The sequence below is a fragment of the Mixophyes fleayi genome, chromosome 11 (assembly GCF_038048845.1).
Source record: "Mixophyes fleayi isolate aMixFle1 chromosome 11, aMixFle1.hap1, whole genome shotgun sequence".
NCBI lineage: Eukaryota > Metazoa > Chordata > Amphibia > Anura > Limnodynastidae > Mixophyes > Mixophyes fleayi.
In genome coordinates this window covers 84,670,685-84,687,939 of record NC_134412.1, presented here as the reverse complement: position 1 = coordinate 84,687,939, position 17,255 = coordinate 84,670,685, and the positions used below count along the sequence as shown (strand labels likewise).

The window sequence follows — 17,255 nt, the reverse complement described above, 5'->3', positions numbered from 1 at the left end:
AATATGTTCTGTCACTTTGACAGCATAATGTATTGCAGCCAGTTGTTGTGCACATTCATCAAAACCTCTCTTCACAGGAGAAAGAAGTCTTGAGAAATATCTTAGTCTCAGATCCTACTAGTAAGACTGTTGATATGGACTCTGGGCCGGCGTGAGCCTGAATTGCCAGCTCACCCTCTGGGTGTGGAGTGGCCAAAACTGGGGCAGAAGAGAGATCTCTTTTCAGAGTAGAAAATGCCTCTTCCTGTGCTTCTGCCCATCCTTTCAATGAAGGTTCCTCACCTCTGAGCAATTCATACAGAGGTTTCGCTTTTGTAGCAAAATCCTCTATGAACTCCCTCATGAAGTTTGTAACCCCAAGAAATTTTCGCAAATCTTGAAGGGTATTTGGTCTAGGTAATTTGACCATTGCCTCAACTCGGGCGGCCATTATACCTTTTGTCCCATGAGCGATCTTGACTCCCAGGAATAACCTAGTCCTGCACGTACAAGGAGGGCTAACAATTCCTTTAGGAGAGTCAAATGTTCCTCCATAGTTTCTGTATGGAGTAGTAGATCATCCACATATTGCAGCAGGCATTCTGGGTGTGAAAATACACTCAGTACTTCTGCTAATGCCTGATGGAAGTATGTGGGGCTACTGTGAAATCCTTGGGGTAATACGCAAAACATGTATTGCGTATCTTGTACGGTGAATGCAAATTTGTAACGGCAGCTTTCTGTCAATGGTATCGAAAAGAAACCATTGGCTACATCAATGGTAGAGAATACCTTACTTTTGCCGTTTATTCTTGCCAATATGTCTGGCGTCTCTGCTACCACCTGTGCTGACATGGGGCTATATTTATTCAAAACCCTGAGATCAATTGTGAGTCTCCAGGTGTTGGTCTCCTTCTTCTTGACAGGCCATAGGGTATTATTGCACTTGGAATTTCCCTTTATGACCACCCCCCTTGCTTCTAAGTCAGTCACAGCTTCTATCACTGGTTCCATAGCTTCAGGGGGGAAACGATATTGGTGTTGAGGTGGTGGATCTTGTCCTTGTATGTCCACCTGAACATCAATCATCTTTCCACAATCAATCTTCCCTTGAGCCCACAGCTCTGGGAATTTGTATACAATAGGTTCAAGGTCTGTGTTATGTGAGACCTCTGCCCATTTGTGTACAACCATGTTAACAGTTCCAGCAATTTCATGTATGGGTGGTCCCAAGTGATGTTTCTTTATCACACAGACCTTTGAGTTTCGTGGGCACTTCCATAACAAACAGTTTGCTAGATCTAAGATCCAGCCATTCTGTGTCATTACATCAGTTCCGATGTTATCAGAACCTGAATAATACCACATAGGAATTTTTAAGGTGAAATCATTGTTGATTTCCACAGTGACTTCCTCAATTCTTTGGGCTTTTACCCCCCTTTGTTGGTGATCAAATCCAGTCACCACACACTGAGGGCTGTCTGGTAGTAAGTCATGTTCTACATTAGTGATTGAAATTTCTGCCCCAGTATCAAGCAGAATTTTCAGTAATTCATTTTTTATTTTGCCCATTATGTGGGGTCTCCCAGAGGAATCCAATATGATATTGCATATTGGTGCCAGATCCTTAGGGGTCCCTAACCTTCAATATAGTTGCACCAGATTCCCAGTAGGGACATCTGCTGTGCGAACTGCTACTTGTGCTTTCTGTACGTCACAATTGTTTACCTGTTCTAAAGAGTTCTATGTCTGTGGAGTCACTGAGTTATGTGACTGTACATGAGACTGTCCTGTTTGGCCAGTATGTGTACTTACAAGCGACACACATTTTTGCATCTGATTCAGGTGCTGCAGTTTTGACTGGTTATGTGTTTGCTCATCTAACTCGAGGCTTGTTTTTAAAGCCATTGTTATTGCCCAGGTGTTCAGAGTCCCTTATATACTCTTTGCGAACACCTTGTGGACAGTTATGTTTTACATGGACAAAGTTTAGGCATGCATAACATTGCACATTCACCCATTTCTCCGGGGGAGGAGCTGTAGGTGTAATATGTGTCTGCCTGCGCACATTGCCATATGTTGTGTAACGGTTATCTTGTGATCTGCCATTTACCACAACATATTCCCTCATCTTCAGTGACTTCCTATTTTCCATCAAATCTTGTCTATACTCTTCTATAACCATTGCTGCGTCTGCGAGCGTTAGTTCTTTATCGCACTTAAGCGAACAGCTGTTTCAATGTAAGGAAACCTTTCCACAAACATGCGTATCATGCCTTATGCAACGTCTGCACCTTGATCTTTGGTGACTTTTCTATACATTGCTTCAAACCTACCACATAGAGACAATGGCTCATTGTGAATGGTTGGTTTAAAGTTAGATAGGATCTCTGGGGTAACTTCCCAATGGCCAGTTGCCAATTTCATGAGGACAGAAAGTCTCTCTTCCTCATCGTGAAATTCACCATTTTTGGTAGTAGTTTTTCCAGTTGCTGCATACCTCTGATTGAGGTGAGTGGGTAACCACAATTTAAACAAGACTATGCGATGTTCTGGGGCGACACTAAATTTATCACAATGTCCCTCAAAAATATCGCAGGAGGTAAAAGGGTCTATAATGGGATCATATTTTAGAATTTCCCTACGGATTTTCAACAGAAATTGAGACTTCTCCATGCTATAATTTCGATGGGGAACATGCAATCCTGTGCCATTACCGTGACTTGTTTGTGGTGTAGGAGCGGTATGTACAGTTTCCCAACCGCTGCGTAGGCCAAAAACTTGATCATCTAAAAATTGTGCACGATTATTAGAGACATTCCCCATGGGTGTTGGGGAATAAGTTAATGTGCGTGCTACAGGGTCAGCCAATGAGGCTATTGGATTTCTCTGATCACAGGAGGAAGTATGGGCATATGTATATTATGTCCTATACTCCCTGTTTCACTGCTTCTCTTATCTGTTATACATACCTGCTTTCTATGCTTTCTAGCCATGGATGTATTATATGTTGTGGAGAAGGGTTGACTCATTGATAATTTTTTGCATATTGGTTATCATCCGTGCTCTATTGATTAAATCACTTTGTAATTCAGCAATTAGAACTTCATTAGATGCTACCTTATTCCTGAATACATTGATCTCTGTATACAGTTCTGCCAATTCCTTATCAACATCTGTGTAATATTTTTCTCTCTCTAATATTTGGGAATTGAGCATACAAATCTGCCTTCCCCTATCTATATTGGCCATATCTTTGTCTTCCAATTGTGCTTCAAGTATGGAAACACTTTTAACCTATTCAATGCAGCACTGGCAGTGAGAATTTGCATCAGTGCCCTTTTTGTTTTTAAGTATCATCTCCGTGTGTTTAGATGTCCAAATCCTATCTTCATAAGCATGTACCAATTTAGCTAACATTTGGAGACGTTTAGTTTTTCTTGATGAACACGGTTCTCCTATTAATACACAGCGTATCATGTGTATAAGCCTGTTCTAAAAGTGTTGCCCATAATGTTTCAGCAGATGTGTAGTTATTAGGAATCTCTGGGTTAAACATTAAACTATTTGCTGACAACTTCTCAATGGTAATAAAACTCATACACGCCTGTCCAGATACAGAAGTCATTTTTGTTCTGTGTTGAGTGTTACTTCTCACTGTAGTAATACCGGTCCCCTTAAGCCTCCGAGACTTAAAAATGCTGCTTCCAGAAAGATCCTCTTCAGTTCAGGAACGTCTTTCTCCTCTCAGCAGGACCCTTTCAAAGGACTGTTGCAACCTTGAAAAGTGAATCCACGTTTCTCACAAACGCTCACAGTGCGACGAACCGTTCCTTCTTAAAGAAAGAAATAAAACGACGAGTATCCAAGAAACTTTAAATTTTAAACTTGATTCGCTGACATTAATTGTATTTCTTCTAGGTCTCAAGTAAAACAATGTTACCTGTCCAAACCTCTTTCCAGAAAAAGCTTACGCTAATAACACATAAGTATCACCTCCTTTGTGTACCTATGCTATTCGTCCCCGCCCCTCTACCGAATTAGATTAACAATATAACAATTTTCACTACTATATCCTAGTATATTTACCATTAAAACAGTCGGGCTTGGCTCGCCAATGTTAATGCCAATGCCAGTGCCTTACATGCGCACGCTATCCTCTCATTCTGTTCTTAGATACACTCGCTATAAAACTCGCACTTTTATGCACTTTTCCTTACACAGTGTTGCCTTACTCAGCCTTTTGACCACACTAAATAACACAAGTTTTACAGAACTATTTATCCAATAATCACTGTATCTCAGCAGTACTTCACAGTATATATTCATTATAAATAATCAATACTCACAACATATGTATGTATTTAAATCAAAGTATTTTACTGTTAACACAGACAAGCTTGTATTCACAATTCACACATATATCATAACTTTGTTCAACATAACGTATTATATCAATATAACATTAACCCTAGGTTCACCACCATTATTCCTTACACTAGCCTAGCTTTACATATGTATCCTTAATAAGAATCACTATTTATAATATTGATTTAACTATCACAGATATCAGACAATAGCTACTCAATTATATGTATATAAATAGTTAAATCCACATTACAAATACACATATAGCTCTTTGGATATATATATATTAATGATACTTATCAAGTCCTTGTATCCTCGGTCCGATTCTTATCTGCAGTGTAGGGAACGTTCATGTAGCATGGAATCCTTTCTTGTAGCTTAGTGTAATATATATATATTGTAGTGTGTTGTAATCCTATAGATCTTTTCTGCAGTGTAGTGTATCCCTATTTGTATAATGTTCCTAGTGTATTTTCTGCAGTGTAATGTTCCTAGTGTATTTTCTGCAGTGTAGTGTGTTCCTAGAGTAATGTTCCTAGTGTGTAATGTATTTTTTGTAGTGTAGTGTAGAACTCGTTGTCAAGGGGCAGCAGGCATCCAGAGAGAGCCAGGGGAGTCAGAGTCTGGACTTTTATAGTCCAGACTAGGAACACTCCCAGCCTGCCCAGCAGCCACGTGTGTGTGTGGTTATTCACCACACACACGTGGAGCTTCCTGTGCGTCCAGGAGTGATGATGTCATCACCCCTGGCGATTCTCCCCACCGTGTATGTGCCGACTTGAGTTGGCACACATAGTGGGGATTCTAATATGCAACGACTCACGCATGCGCAGTTGTACGCGGTACGTGCACGCGCGCGCACAAGTACCCCATACGTGCGCGTGCCCGTTGCGCACACAAGTACCGCCCGGCGCTCGCTCCCCTTCACAGTCACTATAATATTATTATTATAATAGTGTAATACACTGTCTATTGCTTAATGCGGGCCACATGGTGATATTGATTTCCCTATTACAAACGTGAGAAAGCTTCCAGTTTCCTGAGTTCAACCCCCGTTAAGCACATTTACTAAACTGCAGGATTGAAAAGGTGGAGAAGTTGCCTATAGCAACCAATCAGATTTTAATTATCTATTTAGTACATTCTACAAAATGACAGCTAGATTCTGATTGGTTGCCATAGGCAACATCTCCACTTTTTCAAACCCGCCGTTTAGTAATTATACCATAGAATCCTTACAGAGGAAGGGTTCCAACAAAACAGTTAAAGAGGAAGTAAAGCCACTATTTGACATTTATATATAGCAAAGGCTGTGTGTTAATCAGCAGAATAATATACAGGTGATGACTGAAGTGTAAATAAGAGACATAGAAAGATTTCACATTTTTGGTTTGCTTTGATCATGAGGAAATTTGGGACTATAAATGAGCGGTACTTGAATATGTCAGCCCCTTAGTAACCTTTATCCAAGATCATCACACATCATTTCTCCGTTGTTTTGAAACTTACAAGAAATAATAGTACTTTCCCCATATTGTTTACTGTCTAAACAAATACAACAATGAACCTAGCTACAATTCACTGAGAAATCTGTTGTTATTCCTTTACAGAAAAAGGTGAAGCGCAGTGTGCATTATCCGAGGAGATGGATAATGTGGATCAGAAGAACAAACCTCATTTGGAAGCTCAGGTGAAATAACCTTTGTTTTCTTCCAGCTTCTTATATCACACATCAAGAGCCGTATCAGATCATCAAAATAATAATAGTTACATTGTTTCCCGATCAAGCGCTGATAACCATCTACAGTATTATATTAAGACATGTAAAAGATGTAAGTGCAATCCAATGTTCTTGAGAATATCTAAACATCTAAACAAAGTAACAATTTGAAGTAACCCCATAATGTGAATTACAGTCACCAGGTATTTCTGCTTAATGATTTAATGGATACTGGGAACACTCGCTGCTTCGGTCTTAACAGCCAATGGTGGTCCATAATGTTGTCGGCATTAATAAAAGTACATCTTTGTTTTTCCAATGCCTTGCTTGTACTTGAAGTAATGGTATTTAGGATAAGGCCGAGATCATGGGGAAAGCATGTTTGGTGGTGTGCTTCTATTACATACTACGGACATAGTAAAGCACATTTCTCATCCATTCTATTTCAGTGACACTGCGTGAGGTATAGAGGGCGCTGTGCTGGGATTTAGCACTACTCCAACTAAAGACTTGTCTCTGTCCTCCTCCTCCTCTCTCTATTCCCTGTACAGAGACCCTTCAATGCTTTTATTTAGTGCCCAAGGAGTAGGGCACTCTTCTTTAGGTTTTCTCTTCTTTTACTTTAATTTGTGTGTTACAAATAGCGATGTCCTTTTGGAGAGCACTGTTGCATAAGAGGGGGGGAGGTGCCTTCAGTGCTTCTTTGCCACTCCCCCCGACTCTTCAAAGGCCGAGCTCCAAGAGAAGGGTCACTTGGTCAGCTGCATCTAATGGCAGCCAGGAGCCCAGGATCTGCACCAGGGCCCCAGGATCTGCACCTGGGCAGCATTCATGAGCTGCGGAAACCACAAGCTTACAGTCTCTTCCAGCGTGGTAGAGACAGAGCTGGCTGCGGTTTCTCCTGGCTACCAGGAAGAGTGACTCTGCTTCCCATCTGTCTGTTGTGTTTTGCTTGCAGACAGCATTGGGCACTCAGGTAGCCAAGGAAGTAGTCTGGTGCGCACTGTGCAGAGTAAGCCACACACCAGGGACTAAGATGGTAGTGAAAGTAGCCGCCATGATTGGGCTAGATCTAGTGCAGGAAGTGCGTTCTTCTCCCTCTTGGCAGGATTCTGTGCAGGAATGCCTTCCATTTATCACTTGCTCCTCACCTCTGCGGTGCCTGGTTCTCCTCTGCATGTGGGAAAAGTTTTTCACTCCAAGAATGATTTATGAATGTGCTTTCATGTAGCCTTGTTTATACCCTGCTGTCACTGTAACCGCCATTGTCTTATCTTTTGAGTACCGACTCTTGATTATCAGGACGGGGAAACCTTGGAAGAAACAGACCCTTTGTTTTCCTTCCTCCTACATTAATCTGAACTCTTGTGTGAGGCTTGGCTGAAAGCAGATAGGGAAATTCAAGTTCCGAGAAGGTTCTGGTTTAACTACACCTTCTCCCAAGCCGACACTGAAAAATGTGAGATCTCGCCAGGAGTGGCTTCCTCCATTGCCTATCTCGCTAAATCCACTACCATTCCTATTCCAAATGCTGCTTCATTTAAAGACAGCACGGATAGGAAATGCAAGGGTATTTTAAAATCCATCTTCGTCACAATCGGTTCCTCACTCAGATCCATTCTTGAAAATAATAGGCTGGGCCACTCAGTGAGGGCATACAATCTGGGATGGCTAGGTCGGAGTTGACACCATGTAATGTAGGCATCCGAATACTTGGGTAACTCTTTCCTTGATGCAGGTGTGTGTCTATCCAGAACAACGATCTTAGCAGTAGCAGTCAGACTTGGTCTCTGGCTTCGATAATTGGAGGCAGTTGCAGAGTCCAAAAAGACTTGAGGCCTTACCTTTTGTGGGGACTGTTCTTTTTGGTACAGAACTGAACAAGATCATCTCTCAAGCCACAGGAGGAAAAAGCTCCTTTCTTCCTGTTTGTAGCCCAAAGGCTACATTGGTAAAACGAGGAACTTCCATGAGGGGTCTTTGTTCCATTTGGGGCTCACCAAAGGGTAAGCAAGCTTTGACGGGCAGACATCCTGGTTACAACCCCGCTGACAAACAATCTACATGACTGGTCCCCTCCCCACCTAAAAAGCTCTGTGGGTTGCTGTCCGTCTCCTGCTCTTTCTGAACTAGTGCATCCGTTCTTCAGGCACGTGGGTGGGAGGCTTAGTGAAAAGAGGTTACCTCTTGGACCTCTTTGATCTGCTTCCTAATCTTTTCTTTACCACTCTTTCCTTCCAAGGAACAGAGCCAAGAGACTGGCCCTGCAAGGGGCCATCTAGTCACTGTTGTCATCGGGAGAGATTACTGTAGTCCAGAAGGAGCCATGAGGGTTTGGGTTATTACTCAAACCTGTTTCTTGTACAGAAACCAGGCTTGTCTTTCCAGCCCATCCTGGACCTGAAGTCCCTAAACTTGCACTTAAAGGTGGACAAATTCAGGATGAAGGCCAAGCAATCATTATCAGTAATAAACGCCACGGAGCGAAACAAATTTGTCGCCTCCATGAACTTAAATGATGTGTGTCTTCACATCCCAATATGGGAACACCACCACGGTCTTCTCTGGTTAGCGGTGGAGAACCATTAATGCACTATCCTTTGGTCTGGCTACCAAATGAAAACTTGCCTTTACAAGCCATCGCCGCTTTAAATTTTAGCTGCAAAGTCGCCGATTTCCGGCGAGTTGAAAAAATCGGAGCATAATACCCCCAGTTGTCAAAATTATCCATCTTCTTCCAGAGAAAACTGCTTTTATACCTGAGGTCTAGAGCTTTCTTCAAGGGGATCTTGATGTGCAGCTGTCCTTTGTTTCATAGGTAGCACCGTGGGATCCGAACTTGGTCCTTTCAGCATTATATAAGCTGCCTTTCGAGCCTCTGGAATCCGTTGACCTGGAAGGTGTCCTAGCTGGCCATCGCTTCAGTGAATCCAATAACTGAATTGCAGGACAGAAACCTCCCGTGGAGCAGAAGGGCAAAATCAACTTTAGTACACAGGGAAATTAGTTCATCAAGTGTAGAAGGCAGGTCTGGTTAATTCCGCATAGCTAGCTAGTTAGCAAGGGGGGCCCTTGTTCTTGTCTTTTACAATGACAGAACTGTTTTGCACACCAGTACGTCTTTCCAGGTCAAGTTGATGTAAAAATGTAATTTCAACCAGGATATTGTTATTCCTGCACTATGCTAGTTTGTGGCATCTAAAAGGGAAAAATCGCTCCACTTGCTGGATGTGACTAGGGCCTTGAGGATTTGTGTGGACCAATCAGTTTCTTTGCTTAGAATAGATAGCCTCCTTGTTCTGTACGACACACACAAGAGAGGATAGCCAGCAGTTGTGAAGTGGAATTTTGTTCTGATTTTCGGTTGAGTGTGGTTCTTTGAATATTTCTGTCTTATTCTTGGGGCTTTGGTGGATAAAAAAATGGAGGGGTCTCCATACAGGGGGCATAGAGCGGGTAACGCCTTACTACCAACACAACGCCCTCTATACCCCATGGTAAGCAGAGTCCCCCAAATGGATTCAAAGAAATAAATTTTACCGTGAGTACAAAAATCCTCTTCTTTTTTTTCTCTCTTAGCCTCCTACCAAACTGGAGAAAGATGAACTTGAGGAAAAAACGGAATATCTTGAAATTCGAAAAAAAGATTCTGGAGATGAGGAAGATGAGAAAGAGACTTTGAACCAGAGTCAAAAAGGTACTATGCTATATCAGTAGAGAGAACAGTTTTACTTAGCCTCGGTTTTGCTGATCTTAAAAGAAGATGTGGGCACAGTACAGACCCAACCTCTGATGTTTGGAGGATCCCCCAAAATCCATTATTTGACTCCCAAGGAAGCAAGAGCTATGGTGACAGCCTAGGCACACACACTTACCCGGATGACGTTCAATCGGGGACTTCCTGTTCTGTCTTTATCTGCTCCCATTATTTCGTATATAGTTGTACTATGTACGGCGCTGCGGATACCTTGTGGCGCCTAACAAATAAAGGATAATAATAATAATAGTTAGAGATAAATGATCTTTGAATAACAGCCTTATTTAAAGCATTATTTATAAGTAAGCATGCTTTGTGGTTTATGCCTTAAAGCTGTTATAGGAGGCCTTATTATCCGATTCTGTAACAGTAAAGCTAAAATCAGCCTCTAGCCATACAGTCCTACCAGTGCATTTCAGAGCGCACTCCTCCGCTTTTGGGCGATACCACTGCAAACTAATGCACCTTGGTTTGGGGGAGGCAGAAAAATCTCAAAAAAGTGCCCTTATAACTGACAACAAAACTCTGTACTCTGCCTATCAGCCGGTGCAATCTTCTACTACTATACAACCCTTTCATTACACATGCATTTGGGCGACAAACAGGATTGTATACAACATGTTGTTTTGTTAATGATAAATGACCTCTAATATATGTAGTCCATGGGTGCACTTTAATATAACATTAGTATTATAATATGAGGAAAATGAAAAGTCATAGTGAATATGGTTTTTAAAGAATGCCCACAAAATACAGATCATATTTTATTACATTCAGCAGCAGAAGTACTTCAGGAGGAAACAACCTTAGAAAAAACGGGACTGAACAATGCACAGAATAAACTGGAAGACAAGGAACCTAAATCAGGTATAACCGGACACTAATGGACTGATGCTGAGTGGGATGTATGTCAGTTTCGTAGCGTACTTTGCGTGATATCACTCTGTGCCTGTCCAAAAAGTGGACCGGTGAGTGAAAGGGCATTCTAATGGTGGAGGAGTACCGTAAAGGTGTGTTTATACAATGTGGATGATGACTTGTTATAAATCAGGCACATATGCTGCTAATATCTGCACAATTAACCCTTCAGTGCTCTGTAATTTGGTTACATGGGAGTTCTAGACGAGGGACGCTTAGGCTTCTGCTAGCTGGGGAGGAGGTAGGGCAAGGATTCTGGTAGCTGGGGAGAGGGACGCCTAAGGCTTCTGGTAGCTGGGGAGAGGGACGCCTAAGGCTTCTGGTTGCTGGGGAGAGGGACGCCTAAGGCTTCTGGTTGCTGGGGAGAGGGACGCCTAAGGCTTCTGGTAGCTGGGGAGAGGGACGCCTAAGGCTTCTGGTAGCTGGGGAGAGGGACGCCTAAGGCTTCTGGTTGCTGGGGAGAGGGACGCCTAAGGCTTCTGCTAGCTGGGGAGAGGGACGCCTAAGGCTTCTGCTAGCTGGGGAGAGGGACGCCTAAGGCTTCTGCTAGCTGGGGAGAGGGACGCCTAAGGCTTCTGCTAGCTGGGGAGAGGGACGCCTAAGGCTTCTGCTAGCTGGGGAGAGGGACGCCTAAGGCTTCTGCTAGCTGGGGAGAGGGACGCCTAAGGCTTCTGCTAGCTGGGGAGAGGGACGCCTAAGGCTTCTGCTAGCTGGGGAGAGGGACGCCTAAGGCTTCTGCTAGCTGGGGAGAGGGACGCCTAAGGCTTCTGCTAGCTGGGAAGAGGGACGCCTAAGGCTTCTGCTAGCTGGGGAGAGGGACGCCTAAGGCTTCTGCTAGCTGGGGAGAGGGACGCCTAGGCTTCTGCTAGCTGGAGAGAGGGACGCCTAAGGCTTCTGCTAGCTGGAGAGAGGGACGCCTAAGGCTTCTGCTAGCTGGGGAGAGGGACGCCTAAGGCTTCTGCTAGCTGGGGAGAGGGACGCCTAGGCTTCTGCTAGCTGGAGAGAGGGCTAAACCTCTGTAAAACTCTTTAGTAATTTAACAGAGTTGAGAAATTTCAGTTGATTGCGATACCTACAAATGACATCGCAGCAGCTGAAAACGTTTCCTAAAATCGGTGCAAAAATTCTAGAAGTCACCAGGGACAAAAAACAATCTAGCTAGATCCAGAAAGACCATATTCGACCTATTTCAAGCTACATATGACACATTTTAACAGTGAAAGATGAATGCAAAATACGAACTTCAGACACTATAGCGTTTGCTGTTCAGAATATAATGTTAAATATCTTGTTATTTAAGTGAAACCCAAACCGTGAACTTCGAATTTGAAAAGCAAAACTTTGGAACCATAAATTCAAATAGGGGTCTGTGAAGATACCGGGTTTTCTGGCCCAATTCTACCCACTTCACTCTGGCTGGCCACCCATGGGTGCCTTCCTAAGCCAGGGAAGTCTACCCAGTACCTTCTAAGGTTCTTATTAGTCACTCAGGCAAATGCAGTTAGAAAAGTACAACAGTACATTTATTGTAATAAAAACAACAGTAGAATATTATGTACACACTGTAAATGAATTCCAGGCAGGTTTACCATATCATCTTTCCCTTACCCCACTAGCTTAAGGAGTTAGTCATCTGGATATCCTGAATTAAAGACCCATGGAGTTCTTCTCTTAGCTGCAGCTGTAGTCCATTGGTAGAGAATGAAAACTCAAAACCAGACCTTGCACCTTCTAGGACTCAAATCACAGAATGAACACCCCTCCTGCCCTGGAGTGGCTCCTTATATCTAGAGTCTAATTTCCACAGAGCTTTTCCCTCTCTGGGCAAACCCCTGGGTCTCTCCTTGTTAAACCTTGGTCAGTGCTGGACTAGGGGGGGTTGGAGAGGCGAGTGGAGATGAGCTGTCCTTATACAGAAACTCCCCTGCTAGATGGCCTGTCTAGAGTAGTCTTGAGAGAACAATGGATACTAATTAGCCTTCCCCCTCACCTGTATCTTGCAACCTGATCCCTACTCATAACCCCCCTGGCTTCACTTTAAGGACAATGAATAACAACCTCACTGCCACATCAACAATATACAATAACCAATATACATATTTACAATGTCCCTTTATCCACATGTAATTAGACACTGCATCTGTACTCTGTTGGGCTAGGGAACAAATGCAAGGGCTATAAAAAGTGCATGCCACAATTGTGAGAAACAAGGGACAGGCTGGTTAGGGTGATATTAATACCTTGTTTTCACCACATGGTCCATGAGCAATTGTACCACAAACACGTTTTTGGCCTTCAATTCAGTGAAATTTGATAGTCGTAATTCAAATTTTCGAGCAGCAGTTAGAGAGAGGAAATATTCTTCTTCCAGAGGCTACTCCACAACATTGCGACATTAGATCAGATTGTCATTCCTAAGCTTTTCTTTTTCTTTTTTAATGCTGGGTTACTGACACATTTCCTCTTGTTGCAGAAGAAGACAGCAAACTAGATGAGAAAGAAGAATGTGTGAACCAACAGAATGGCGAAAACTGCATAAAACAAGAAGATGAAGAAGGAAAAAGAGAAGATAATGGAAAATTTAAATTTATGTTTAATATTGCAGATGGTGGTTTTACAGGTACTGGTTTTATACAAGATATATCTTCTCAGTAAGCCCCAATATTACACCACAAGAACTGCTCCTCGTTAAGCAGTGAGCCATAGTTATGTATATTGCTTACCAGGATAATTCAACCTCCTACATTTAAGATATTTTAAAAAGTCAGCACCCTCCCCTCTTGCTTACCCTCACCTGAAATATCAGTGTTCTTCCCCTTGGTCATCCTGCTCTATACTGTTCGGTCCACAACTAGTTTTGGCCTCACCATGGATGACCCAAGAAGCAAGTAGGCTACAAGACGAATTGCTAGGTAGGGTCCTGCTCTCGTCATTGGACCATTTCAGGCCACCCACGCGATGCTTCTAGAGCGACAACTTGGGTCTGGGATCTCGGAACATCATTGTCCTGAAACGGTAAAATGACCCGAGCAGTAGGTGGGGCCGACCTTTTAAATGTAGGCAATGACCTCAACAGTGCAGAGGAGGAGGAGGTGTCATTGGATGGAACCTCATAATTTAAGTGACTGGTGAGAACGGAGGTGAGGAAGTTGCTTTTTAAAATTTGGAATATAAAAGGTGAAATGATCCCTAAAATGCATCTCTCATGCTTCCAGCCATGGTCACACATTTATCTTATTAGCAATCACAGAAAGGTATGACGACTGTAGACGGTGAACAAGACAGCTCTGTGACCCAGACTCATTTTGTAATAACTTTTTTTTTTTTTAGTCTTTTATATTCCTGATTATGCATATATATGAATTTTAATTTAGTAAGTCTAGATCTAATTATGTAACACCTTTTAAAAGGAATTATCACAAAATGTAAAAATTATAGAATTAAACGGACAATAGATTTAAAAATCTAATACAAGAAATGAGACCATGTAAATCAGATTCCTTTGGTCTGCATACACTTGCTTTACATTTTATACAATGTGGCACCAGCAGAGTAGGTATTATCAGAACGTATACCTCATAGGTTTTCCATTTCTAATATTAAGAAATGGCCAAAATGGAAGGAAGTATTATTTAGCAGTAAAAAAATAAATAAAAAATCTATTGTTCTTTTCCATTTCAAACTAAGTATTTTTTGTGTAGTTCAGTCAAGAAGAAAGTCACAATGGCATTACCAACTTTTAGCCTACGCTTAATAGTTTGGCCTTTGTAGTAATACAGCCATGCTTAGTTTGATATGTATATTTGTGTGTTTGTGTTTGTTAATCTGTTTCAGAGCTTCACACGTTATGGCAAAATGAAGAAAGAGCTGCCGTGTCTTCTAGCAAAATATATGAAATCTGGCACAGACGGCACGATTATTGGCTGCTTGCCGGAATTGTCACGTATCCTTTAGTATGGCATTGCCTACAGAAGGGTGCTAAACGCTATTATAATGAATAGAATATATTTTGCCTAATATGTCGGTGTCCGAAGGTGCATAGAGCCTAGTCCAAGGATACTGTATTAACCTAAACCTAAATCCTGAGGTTGCTCTTGAGAACAAGACTCTCTCGCTTTCTGTTTCACTGGATAGTCTGTTTTGTCACTATGGGGGGGCGGGGGTGTTGAATTCAGCGCAAGGTGTCTCTGGTACGACCATGGAGACACCTCGCTCTGATGTTCTGCTGGAAACTCCCCTCATTGTTCCTGGCACCTTTATGGGGTGAGCGGAGATTCCTACAGTATTTGCTGGCAATGTGGACAACGCAATGTCGGCGTACCACAACGCCAACCATATATACAAATCTCGCTCCCTTGTTATAGAGCACTATGGAATCTGTAGGCTTTTTATAAATAGATAATAGGGAAATGAAAAAAATCTCGATGGGCATGTTTTTTTGATGCTTAAACGTAAACTGAGCAAACGACCGCTCCACCATAGTACACTCAATGGCTATTTAATATCATACTACGATGGGATGGGCTTAATCTGCCACCCCGTTTTACAGATTTGTCTTGGGAGTCCCTCTCACCTTTAGTAACCAGCTGTCACTGACCACTACTTGGTGCTACTCGGACACTCACCTACAGCAAATTAGAGACAAAAATAACAATTAATTGCAAAGCTTTTTAACTATCTAGAGATACAAATGTAACAAAAAAAAACAAATAGCCTTGTTGTTTCCGGGTAAAATGTTACATTGGTATTTGTGCTATAATTCTAAATAAAATCCATGTGCACATTACAATTGGCTGATGATAATCTTTCACCCCATCGAGCAGCTGTACTCTTACCTCCAGTTTGGAAGCAGTGGTTATGACCTTCTCAGTATTGTCATCGTGAGCCTTGTATATCATTACTTATTTGTGTGCCTTGTGTGTACCCCGGCATGTGGGCACAACTTGAACTTTATGTATTGGTAATTAAAGGTTATGGCACCCTCAGGGGGTAATGTATATCATTTTATTTATTTTTTTGCCTCTTCTAATGATCCCTTTGTATGGAGATTAGTTTTTGCTGTCATGATCCAGTCTGCTTCGTCTCGCTAATGATCTATCCTGTCTGTCTCCCCTCGTTATGTTCCTTAATTCCTGACTTTAGACATGGCTATGCCCGCTGGCAGGATATTCAAAACGACCCTCGGTATTTAATTTTGAACGAGCCCTTTAAATCAGAGATACACAAGGGAAACTACCTGGAAATGAAAAATAAATTTCTTGCTCGAAGATTTAAGGTTTTTTTTATATATATTTTTGTACATATTTGAATTTTCTTTAAGCAGTTTTTAATATGTGATTTGTACTTTGTAGAGCCTATTTGTTAGTGCATATGTATTCATAGTACATGTCCCGCTTACTCTTGTGCAGACACGATTTATCACACCTGTCGGAATAATCACTCTTGTACTGGCGGACAACCCAACCACTTGTTACATGACGTTATATCCATAACTTCTCCTCCTCCCACAAGTGGTCAATGTCTATGGAGAGTTTCCAAGTTTATGAAGGAGAGTTTTTTTTCCGTGGCGGTAGAAGGCCACGTGTATTAACATAGAGCGTGTGGTGTAGGTTTATCATCTAATTTCATGACTCTGGTTCACTTTTTGCCAAATAAAGATTTTTAACTCAACTGTAACTAACAACCAATAAGAAGTGCTGCCATGACATCTTGCAAATATAAAACTTAAGCAGGGGAATATATTTGGGCCCACGCCCAGCTCCAATCTCTTCAGCACCTGGTCATTCTATTGTATGCCCCAGACACTACAGTACACACAGACCCCCACTTATAACCAAGACCCAGCCAACAATTTTACATGCACATTGCACAGACCACATCACCGCAAACTGCACAGCTCTTGTAAAATACATGCTAGCCTTGTACAGAGCCCCCTTTGAACGAACCCCCATTACCAGCCATTATACGTAGCCCCCTTATTACACAAATCCCCATTATGATGCATGCACAGTTACACAGTGTACACAGTTCTGCCTTCACAAGCAGTACACAGTGAAGCGGACATACCTCCCAACTATCCTAAGCGAGATAGTCACCCAAATTCAGGACTGTCACACCAGATTCAGGACAGTTGGCAGACTGTCCTGCTCTCTCCTACCTGTTCTTGTCACAGTCACCACTTGTGGCTGCTGGTTACTTTAGCTCATTTGCTGGTTGTCTGGATCCGGGAATATTGGAGTCCCTATTTGGAAAAAAATGAGTACACAAAATTTAGAAAACTCCAACTCGTCCCAGTGTTAAATCAATAGCACCCACATTTTATAATTAGGCCTCCCTCTAGCCACAACATTAAAATAATATTCACATTTGCTAAATAGATCTCTTTCCCTCCGACCAACCCTGACATTAGATAGCAAACACATTTAATATATAAACCTATTTACCTCCCTCCAAACAGACCCAGCAATAATTTAAATAGCAATTACATTTAACAAATATTACCTTTTCCCACAA

General features: G+C 42.1%; 1 protein-coding gene across 4 annotated transcripts in view; it reads left to right on the top strand.

Annotated features, from left to right (window-relative positions):
• CHD5 (chromodomain helicase DNA binding protein 5) overlaps positions 1-17,255 on the top strand; it is a 142,458-nt gene that overhangs the window by 111,855 nt on the left and 13,348 nt on the right. For 3 of the 4 annotated variants that reach the window (XM_075190057.1, XM_075190058.1, XM_075190055.1), the window contains exons 32-37: positions 5,958-6,037; positions 9,647-9,764; positions 10,602-10,691; positions 13,216-13,362; positions 14,577-14,685; positions 15,885-16,017. In XM_075190057.1, coding sequence (XP_075046158.1) covers positions 5,958-6,037; positions 9,647-9,764; positions 10,602-10,691; positions 13,216-13,362; positions 14,577-14,685; positions 15,885-16,017 — 677 coding nt within the window. The remainder of the gene's footprint in view (positions 1-5,957; positions 6,038-9,646; positions 9,765-10,601; positions 10,692-13,215; positions 13,363-14,576; positions 14,686-15,884; positions 16,018-17,255) is intronic. The other variant, XM_075190056.1, reaches the window with a different exon arrangement.